Source organism: Crocodylus porosus, unplaced genomic scaffold (genome assembly GCF_001723895.1).
Source record: "Crocodylus porosus isolate Cpor-Errol unplaced genomic scaffold, CroPor_comp1, whole genome shotgun sequence".
Taxonomy (NCBI): domain Eukaryota; kingdom Metazoa; phylum Chordata; order Crocodylia; family Crocodylidae; genus Crocodylus; species Crocodylus porosus.
Window position 1 is genome coordinate 13,135,496 of NW_017728926.1, and position 10,569 is coordinate 13,146,064.

The 10,569-nt window shown below is 50.2% G+C and overlaps 1 protein-coding gene across 2 annotated transcripts in view; it reads right to left on the minus strand.

Annotated features, from left to right (window-relative positions):
• Nucleotides 1-1,124: 1,124 nt before the first annotated feature.
• KAZN (kazrin, periplakin interacting protein) overlaps nt 1,125-10,569 on the minus strand; it is a 130,448-nt gene continuing 121,003 nt past the window's right edge. For both annotated transcript variants that reach the window (XM_019541537.1, XM_019541538.1), the window contains exons 9-13: nt 7,399-7,604; nt 6,538-6,656; nt 3,321-3,552; nt 2,529-2,630; nt 1,125-2,067 (exon numbers count right to left, since the gene is read on the minus strand). In XM_019541537.1, coding sequence (XP_019397082.1) covers nt 1,897-2,067; nt 2,529-2,630; nt 3,321-3,552; nt 6,538-6,656; nt 7,399-7,604 — 830 coding nt within the window. In that variant the 3' untranslated portion in view covers nt 1,125-1,896. The remainder of the gene's footprint in view (nt 2,068-2,528; nt 2,631-3,320; nt 3,553-6,537; nt 6,657-7,398; nt 7,605-10,569) is intronic.

Below are 10,569 nucleotides of genomic sequence, written 5' to 3' on the forward strand. Positions count from 1 at the left end.
ATTCTAGGTCTAGGATTTGGCAAATGACTCTCTGCACTTTATAATGAGCTAAGAAACAGAGAGCTCCGACTCTACACGTGGCAGGTTCAAAAATGAGGCTGGGATCTAAATGAAGAGACTTGCCTGACCCCTTGTTTTTATGTCCACTGCCTGCAGAAATGAACTCCTTTGGGGCCAGATTGTAAATCATTTATTCCTGAAGGAGACAATTGCTTTGTGTGACTCCCAGTTCAAGTCCACTGCTCTCCAGTGGATATAAGGGCTTTAACATCTGACCCTCAGTGATTTTACCTACTGCCTATACAGCTGGAGTGACTGGGCCAGGTAGAGCACGCCAGAGATATAGTTTGCACTAGATGCACTTTTAAGAGACACCTACGACTTCCCCTTGGGATTGTTAGAGATCGGTGTGATTAAGAGGTGTGTATGATGTAAGTTGAGCAAAAGTAAATGGCTTTGTAATGGGACAAGAAGACTTTATTCTCTAGCATGCCATCGATAAAGACCTTTCAGCAGGTGAGCAATGCATCCTGGCTGCTCCAGGCTCTGCCGATTGGCAGGGCAGCTGTGGGGTGGAAAGAGTCTAAACAAACATTCGATAAAAGATGGAAAACTCTCTTGTGCTAAGCACTCCCTAGGAGCTGGAAAAGGATCATTTTCTGGAATGACGGCTTTATTTGAAACAAAACCTATTACAGTCTCACCCTTCCGCACAGGAAGCTATTGAGTTCAGATATGCCAGAAAGGAGATCAGTTGTGTGACTGGCAAAATGACTAAGCCAAGGCATCAGGCTCATTTTTCAAATTCAAATCTCAGTCTGGATTTGAACTCAGGACTGGATAGCTAGGGGAGGGGTGCACTGACTCATTGTACTTTAAAGCCTACTGACTAGGGCCTGTCATTTCATTTGCTGCAATGAGCAAGGGCCTCTTGCAATACTTCCTGCTCCCTCCCAATCCTGCTCCTTCCTAGGATTTTGGTGTGGGTAAAATATCCTTAGCACATGTTTTCAAAGAGATGAGATGCAAGAAGATATCAGCCTTACTGAACATTTTCAGGCAATGTCTCTTGCCCTGAGGTCTCCTCAACTAGCAACTAACTTAAAAGCCACAAACTGCCCCAGTGATGTATTCAGCTGTTTAATATATTACACATAATGAAATTATGCACTGCCATGGTATATCACAAACCAAGTTATTACAAACAGTAATTCTCACAATTCTCTGTGAGGTAGGTAAGTAGCATTACGTCCACTTTACAGATGAGTAAACCGAGGCACGGAGAGGTTAAATGACTTGCCCAAGTTCACAGAGTGAATCAGTGGCAGAGCAAGAGCGGAACCCTTTCCCCCTGCTGTAACCGCTCGAACACGCTCTTGGCCGAGATAACTTAATGTGTTACTGAAACAGGACAAACACACTTACCAGCAACCTACAGTTACCATTAGCACTTGGAAACAGCACAGGCAGCATCATTACAATTTCAGTTTTAGGCAAAGTAGGGCAAGGCTGCTTGTTGACTGGAGTGGGGTTTGGGTCAGGCCCAAGCAGAGACGCATGCTGGGAGGTCACAGGGAGTTCTCTCTGCAGAGGGGCTGCAAGGTGCCAACAAAGCTTCTCCTGTTTGCAGGGAGGAAAGGAGTACCTTGAGGAGCTATGGCCTACCAAGTCTGTTGGTCCCTTCTCCTCTCGTAGCCCCGCTTCTTCCCCCGAGTCTCCCCGGGCGCCGGCGGTGGCAAGTCCCTGCAGAGACCAGCTCCGTGGCAGTCAGCGCTGGAGACTTCCTCGTGGGGTTTCCATCATCCTCCCCCCTGCAATATTCACCGCAGAGCTGCACCTTCCAGATGCACCTTGTGCTCGGTAGTTACGCGGGAAGAGCGGGCAGGAATGTCTGCCTCACTTGGCTGGGCTAATGATGGCGTTCATCTCCTCCGCCAGGTGCTTCCGCAGGATGTGCTTGGTGCTAGGGATGCCCAGAGCTGTCGCCATGGCTTCTGCGTTGAACGTCGGCTCTAGCACCAGCACAGCCCCGTGGACTCCGCTGTTCATCAGGTTGTCTGCGTACTCCTAAAGGCAACCAAGCCATAGAGTTACCCAGCACACAAGAGTCCTGCGCCTCCTTTGCTAGTAGCTGCTGACATGAGAGCAGATGATATTCGTGGCTGCTCTGGCTAGGGGTCAGCAGGCTGGCTGGCAGGGGTTTCTCACCCCTGCCTGACTGCTATCTCCCCCTGTATCAATCCCACAGTGCTTAGGTCTTTTTATACTAGATACTTCCTCTGCCCATTACCAGTCTCGGCTGATGAAGACTGAGCCTTCAAAGGCAGTCTTCCCAGGCCTCGCTTCAGGCGCTGTCGTTTGGGGATGCAACCCAAGAAAAAGGAAGGCAAATAGTGTCTCAGTCACCTCCATCAGTGAAATTCTCCCCTGTGCAAAGCACTAAGCAGTACTGGGCCTGTGCGTTGGGGCTGCACAGGGAGGAAGGGCCCTGCCTAGTGCTCACCATGTGTACAAAGAGCAGGTCCTACCTTCAGATCGATGTCCCTCACCCACTTGAGCACCCGCTGATTTGTCCAGACAAGGGGGTCGACGTTCTGCGTCTCGCAGCGAGCCCTCCGCTCTTGCAGAACCTGCATGCATAAACACAGCATTATTCACAGCACCATGGTCCTTGCCACCTCCATTCGACACTTCTTCCACAAAGCCCAGAGCTGTATCCTCGGCTACCATGGTCAGACCTCAGATCCAGGCCAATTGTTGGGGGTCTCAGAGGAAAAGAAGGGAACAAACAGCCCAGCATACCTGGAGTCAGTCCAAGACAATGCAGTACAACCTGAAACGGTCACTTGCTGAATGACATTTTCCTTTTTCTCTGCTTGCTTTCCGGGTATAGAAGGATCACTTAGAGTTGGGGAGGTGAAATCCCTTAACGTTATCTAAGCACCTCTCACCAGCAACAGAGTTCAGGGCAGCTCACTGCCTGCCATACAGCTCAGCTTTGAATGCGCCTTGCTAGATGAGAGCTACTCCAGCAAACCTGAGCAGGTCTGTCTCCACTCAATGCAGCTGCTGAGCAGAAAGGCTATATAATATATATAAAACAAGGCCAATGGAAGATGAGGATGCTCTGTCCCAGAAGCAACTGAACCGCAAGAGCTGGGGCAAGAGCTGGGAGCACAGAGTCCTTACTTCACAGACACTAGGATTAGCCCTGGCTAGAAGACCAATCCTTCGTTATACAGACGAGCCGTTCCCCCACAATGGGGGAATGGTACGCCAAAGCCAGCCACACTGCCTGGTTTAACCCTTTCTCTTCTCACCTCCTTGCTGAAGTTGACTTGAAAAAGCAGCTCTATTCCCAACAAGATGCTGATCTGGTGGAACCTTTTGGACACATTAAGGTGCTTCTCCAAATCTCGTTTCATCAGCGAGTTCAGCATCCGTCCATCAATGAGATGATTTTGGAAAGCTTGGGAGTACTGAGACAGCCCGATGTCATTCAGCCAGGCTTTGGCTACCCAGTGGTGATCCAGCTCAGAGGCTTTAGACAAGCTGAAGAGTGCATAGGAAACAGGAGGAATAAGGATTAGATCTGAGTCATGACGTATGATGCTTCTGCCACCCAGCACTCAAAATCACATGTCTTTAAGCCTGGTGTGGGATCAGGGCTTCATTTATTGCTACATGTCGACATTTGCTTTAAAGTCTACGGGGGAAACGATTTGTACTCCCTACATTAAAAAACCCCCAGCAGAAAGTCTGCTGACTTCTTAGCTTCTGTGTTGATCACTGCCATTATCCCCCATGTGACAAAAATCCAGTGCTGGGTGTATGAAATTATTCAGGATTGCCCATCGCCCTTGAAAAAACATTTCTGGCATCACCCCCACTATTGAGCATACCCTAGCTACTCAGTCACTGGCCACAGGATGTCAGCATTGCAGCACAGAAATCCTCTAATGAGGCAGTCGGGGATGTATTATATGAATGGGATAGTGAAATCCACCCCCTTGTAATGTCTGCTTTATATTTGGGGATGAGTCTCAGTATCCAGGGAAATATGCCCACATTGGTCACTAAACTCCTCCACCAACGACCATGGTCAGGCACACAGAGGTGAAAGGAAAAGTAACCCTTGAGTCTGCTCTTTAGCCTGCTCACCCTGGACGTACAGCTCTATAACTCCATGAGCATTAAGGGAATTACTTGCAGCCTGTTGGTAGCCACCTTAAAACTAGATGGGAGATGCCCAATGGCTCCAGCAAGGGGCTCAAAAGCATTACCTTAATTAATCTAGCCTCACCTTCTCTTCCCAGCTCTGAAGTGTGTAATAAAGCAGAGACCTAGCAGAAAAGTCTCCTGACACGAGAGTCTTTCTTATTTCCTCTCCCTGCAATAGTAAATGCAATGCTAATTTAGAGCATGCCGTGTTAATTAGCTGCTTGCTTCTCTTAACTCTCAGGAGACCGGGCTTCCCAGAACAAATCTGAGTGATGGGCAACAGCAGAAAACTTCCTAGAAAGCAGGTACAGCAGAGGTTCCCACCTGGTTAAGGTCCAGCATTTATTTGCAGACTATCGTCTGCCCCAGTAATGCAGGGAGAGAGCCAACGCTGAACTGCTGCTCACCATGGCAGCTCCTCCCCAGTGCACTTTTTGAGGACAGCAAGCAGGAGACCTCTTGGAGTCTCAAGGGGTGCAGACCCGTGTTGCTGCCCAAATTTCTATCTGGGATCCTGTAGCCGAAGAGCACCAGCCCCCCCTGCTCGGAGCCACGCGCCGGCAGACGAGGGGCAGGACTCATCGCCACGCACGACTCCTCCCCTGTGCAAACGGCGACTGGGATCTCTGCTAGGAATGGGAAGTGGTGGAAGCCCCCTGCTTCCAATTCAACCGCAGGCTGAGAAGCTGAATTATGCCATGCAGCCACCAAGCATTAAAAAGCCAGAGAATCACGGATGTCACTAAGCCTCAGATGACTTACAGCCTGGGATTAATACCACAAAGACTCTCCCTTTGCCAGAAAAAGGGTGTTTGTACCCTTGCAAAGAACAATTTCCCCAACTATTTAATTGGTCTAATAAAAGAGATCACATTTAGCCAAAGAACCTTGTCTGCCGAGGTCCGTAGACCAACATGGCTACAACCAAGACCCCCTAAAGCTCAGGATCAAGGTAAAGCTAAAACTAGCCATTTCCAACCCAGCGACAGGTCTAGAGAAGAGACGGTCTGAGGTAGAAGGGAGCTATGCAGGGTTGTAATCTTGGCAAAATCTTGCTCTAGTTTGCTTTCTTTTCCTGACTTGCTAGTGACGCCCATGCTCACATCTCACTAGGCCACTAAGAGGGCTTTTTCTTGTCGTCTTTTTTTCTTTTTGATTTGGTGGCTTTAAATACAAGAGACAGTTTTTTTTCTTTTTTTTTTCTTCTTAAAATCAGCTTGGCTAGCACTGTGAGAAGCAGCACCATGCTCTACACTTGACTAATTAACTGAGCAAAAATGATGGGGAAATCACCAAGGGAAATAATTATGCAAAACAAAAGCACCAGTTTGGTTCAAGTGACTTTTCTCTCACCCTGAGCCCAGCAGCATGGATTCTTCCCCGGCATTTGTTTTTTACTTTTTTTTCCACTCTTTCCTTTTTTTTTTCACAGAAAATTTAATCTCTCTTTGCCTGACTTCTGGAGAGAGATAAGTGTGCATGTGTGTACACACACACCCACTCCCACCCCAAGGAGGTTTTACGAAAAATGAACTTGTTTTACAGAATACAGCAACTGTAAGTTGTAAAGGTCTGAGTAGCATTAGGCAGTGCTATGCAAAACAAAACCAGGGTAAAGGTTTGAGGGCGCCAAAAGTTGTTATGAGTTGTCCTTGAAATGAAAGGAAAATACAGCTGCAGAAGCTTTAGGTAACCATGCCGTTAACATGTTTTAGCTTTACTTTTTTTGGTATTGGCACAAATTAAAAGGTGTAATCAGATAGGCCAAGTAGTATAAATAATGGCTTAGGATAGTAGAAAAGGAGGGTTATTTTGTGATTCTCATCACTGAACTACCAACCGCCAAATCCACTATATTTTGTTAACATGATGTATTACTTTTCACGATTTGTTATTCTTTGATTTTGCTCTTACCACATAAAAACTCTAATTTAACATGCAAAGTTATCTAATAAGGATCCTTCTGGGAGGCTGTGTTTGCTTTCAGCATTGCTGCTTTCAGTCTTTTAGGGTCCGAAAGATTAATCACAGCCAATTCCAGCTCAGCATGGTATGATAATGGTAGTGTAGGTATTTAATAAAAGGGGAAAATAACTGAACTGGCAACAACACCCATGCGCAGCGGTGCATGCATTCCTCCCACATGCTCTCTGGCACGTACACAAACATGCACATATGCAAAGCTTCGCACGCACATGTGTAAGTGTAGGCATGCACATACACATAAGCGCGTGCAAACATATGTGCGTGTGGCCATACATATGCGTACATCAATTAATACAGAGTGAAATTCTGATGCCCCGAGGAAGTCCGTACCATCTGCCTGCCTCCGCGTCTCTGTAGTCTTCTATTGCCAGTCGAAGTTTGCGGCGGTGAAGGGAGTTACACACGCCAAGCTCTGTTGCCAAATCTTCATCGCTCAGAGTTAACAACATCTGTGCTCGAAAGGAAAAAAAACAAGGCAACCATGGACTTAGGGACTCAGGTCTTGCACGATGGCAATGCAATATACTTGTTTTTATGCCACGTGGTTCCTAAAAAACCATCCCCACATGGTTTCCAAACTTAACTAACTAAATCATTGGGAAGAGAGGAGCAAGACGTTCAGGGTCTTATCGGAGGACCCAGGTTTTGTTCCCGGCTCTGCCACCAACTTCCAAGGTAACCCTGGGCAAGGCACTTTGTCATTCGAAACCGGAGTTTCCCAGTCTGCAATACAGGAGTAACAAGAGCATCTACTCCATCATACCACTGTGAGGATTAACTCATTCCTTCGAGAAGTATTGACTAGAAGGAGGAGCATCACAGAAGAAGTGTAAGGATGCAGATCAACTAGAGAGTGAATACAACTCGGGGAAAGCTGAGAGGGGCAGCTGGGAAAGGAGGTGCAGAGAGGTCAGGGAAGGCGGCTGCAAGCAGCAGACACCACGCAGAAGTCTTTTCCCTCAGCCCAGATTGCATATAGTGAGGAGATGTCGGAGGAGGCCAGGAACTGCTGGACAAGGGAGCCATCAAAATCCCCTGCGCAGGCTCGAGCTGCAGCATACGGACCCAGTTTTAGATACCGAAGCCCCTCCAGATGCTCAGAGCTGGGCAGACTCTCATGCCCTGGCTCTGAGCCGTCCCCATTCTTGGCAGAGGGCTAGCAACACTTCAGTGCCCGGGTGATTCTCCTACCTTCCCGCTCTTGATATTCTCAGCGCAGGCCTTGACGTACATGGGCATGGCCATCACCACCTCCAGCCACGTCTGCACGGTGCTGGCCTTCCAGTGAGACATGGGCGTGGTGCGGACCAGCTCCACCTGCTGCAGCCGGTCGACCTGCTCCTCCCCTTCGGACAGGCTGAGGCTCAGGCGGGTCGGGCTGGACAGGCTGTCGGAGTCTGAAATACAATGCGAACAGTGGAGATGCAGCTGGATGGCCAGCCAAAGCAGCCCCTTTTTTTTATTTTTATTTTTTTGTGTGCAAAAGTCTAGTTGGTGTAATAAAAGATATCACCTCGACCACAAGTCCCGATTCCATCATGCTTTGGTCACAACAGGTTTCAAGAGCTCCCTGCAAAACCTGGGAAGCTGCTTGAGACGCACAGATTCCCAGCTTAGGATAACGCTAATACAGTGGTGACAGCGCAGCGCTGCCACAGCCTCATCCAGGGCACGGGCTGCAGAGTGCCCCAGGAGCTGGCTGCCTCAGCTTTGCTCATAAAACACCATCAGGTCATTTCTAGCACGACACCCCCCCACCACACCAGCTGCGGTCTTCGACAAAGTCTGGGATTAGCTGAACCTTGAGCCAAAGCAGGAACACCGATGGCCAGCTGCAACAGCAGGCATTTATCCTTCACGCAGACCAGTGACCAGGGGGGAAACCGCTAGCGTGTTATATCAGGATTCTCCTCCCGCCCAAAAGTACCGGTCGAAAACACAAAGAGCTCCGCGATCCCTGTTGGTCTTTTACGCTGCCTCGCCATGCGCTTCCCGTGGGGTCACGTCCGATCCAGACAGATCATCCTCGGTCGCTCTTGGTGCAATTTCAGCCTCGGCTGCTTTCTAGCAAACTGCCAGCCACCTGAGTGCCTCTAGATTCCCGCAGGAAACAGCCAATGCATAGATCCCCCAACCAATAATTGGTTCACCTGTCACTTAAATAAAGAGCTTACTGGAAACAAGGGTTGAATCTCACGGTGCTGCAAGAGGCAGGAGCCAGAGGGAGAAAAATGGAAGAGCTGTGCTCAGCCAGGTGCGTGGCAGCTGGAATAAGGGTGTGCACAGGGTATTTGCTGCCTGCTGCTGATGCTGAACCATGTCATGGGACCTTCCCAGATGCTGGTTGGGAGACTCACAAATCCTGCTGAAATCGGTTATTGCTTTGGGTGCTCAGCCCTTCTCAGGAACAGCCCCAAGGGCTCTGAGCAGTTTGATCAGGACAACGCCAAAGGGGCTTTGCTCAAGCACCACCGGGTAAATAAGAGCCACCCCATCAGAGCCAGGGGGTATCACCGGTCCCACCCCGTAGAAGAAGGTGCCGGGCAGAGTTTCCTTGGGCTGTATTGCTGGACACGGGATAACCTGGCACTGGGTCTGCTGGATCCTCCGGTATAGCAGAGCCCTCGCCTCTAGGTACGTTGTGGTTGATTACAGCTGACTTTGCTCCCGCATCCATGCAGAGGTGGATGGAGCGACACGAAGCTCCTCTGAACGGAAAAGCTCCCCACCTCTCTACCAACAGTTCAGCTGGATTGACATGCTGCAGGAATCCCCTCCCTTGCCTTCTGGTCACATTTGGCTGCAATATAGCACCTTCCTTGGCATTTGCAAGGAAAACCCTGGGGGTTCCTGGAAGGCGATGAGAAGAGTGGGAAGTTGGGAAGGGAAATGCAAATACTGCCTGTTGTGAGAAGACAAGTTGCCAATACATCCAGATGGATAGGCTACACGGGAGTGCTCCCTCCAGACCATTATCTGCCCATCCATCAGGCTAATTACTAGGGAAGAAAGGCTGCAGCCTAGCCTAAGCCGGCATTCCTGGCCTTGGGACACCTCGACCACGCTCCACGGGGCAGGCCCACAGGGCTGGGTGTTGCCACTGCATGGATTTTGATGCCCTGTGTTTTGTGATAGAGCAAAGCAGGCGTGGGGAGGCAGAGAGAGGCTGGAAGGGGCAAGCATGCCCAGGAATAACCTCTCTGCCTGTCCCCCCAAGTCCTGAAGCCAGTCCCATGCCTCTGTGCACCAGGCCAGTGTAAGCCCGCACCAAACACCTGCCGTCCCCCAAAATCGGTGGGTTTTCCAGTGTGCACAGGCCTTGCTTTGGCACTGTGGCACAGGGCTGAATTCCAGTCTTTGCTACCGCTCCTTTGAGTGTGAAGCGGGAAGCCGGGCAGGGCAGGGCAGGCAGAGGCTCCAGCAGGTGTGCAGTGAAGCCTGGCTGCTCACTGCCCTGGGTGCCCTGCCCAGCGTGGCTCTATGCTGGGAGCACGTGGCCAGTTCGCTTGCATTTCCAGAAGCTTCTTGGTGCCCTTGTGTCAGGTCCCTCGTCTTGCTTTGTCTGCATTTGAGCGCGAGCCTTGGAGATGCACCCAGGGATGGCGATGGCTTGCATAGGCAAGGCTGGCGCTATGCAGCGCCCCATGCTCCATGTCCACAGTTGTCTGCAAGCTGGGCTGGATGCTACAGTACCAAGCCCACGGTATCCAGAGAGCAACAGTGTCCAGCAAATACCTGGGGCCTCTGTGACCTCTTCAGGATAGGTAAGTCTGCAGGGACCCTGGGCATGTGTGCAGATCCGTGCGCCGGCACGAATCTTGGATGAAATTCATGCACTTTGGTGCACGGGGGCCTGGTTTGAATCATACAGTTATGTCTTGGGGGTGGTTAAGTCTTGGATGGGCTTCGAAGGTGCTTGTGCAGGTGGCAGACAGCTACAGCCCTCAGAAGCAATGCAACATGGGGTAACACCATCATGCACCTTATTTAAATGGTCTAGTATGACTATACAGAGCTGGGGAGGCACCCACCGCTCAAGATTGCTGCATCTCCATTACTCCTTAAAACAAGACCTCTTGGTTTGCCATGAGCCAAGCCAGGCCCATCCCCCACCCCTCTCCCAGCCCTGCAGTGGCTCCAGCCCTTTAAGGAAAAAATAACCAAGAAAAAGCTCTGGACTCACCAGTTCATGCCCAGTAGGGGAGCGATGTCTGCTGCCCCATGCCACGTGGGGGGCTCTGCATGAGCCCCATAAGCCCTGAGGCTGCACCAGAAGTGGTGAGTCCCGGGGCTTTTCTCCATTTTTTCTCTTAAAGGGCTGGAGCTGGGGTGGGTGGGGCAGCCATGGGGGTGGGCGGCAGC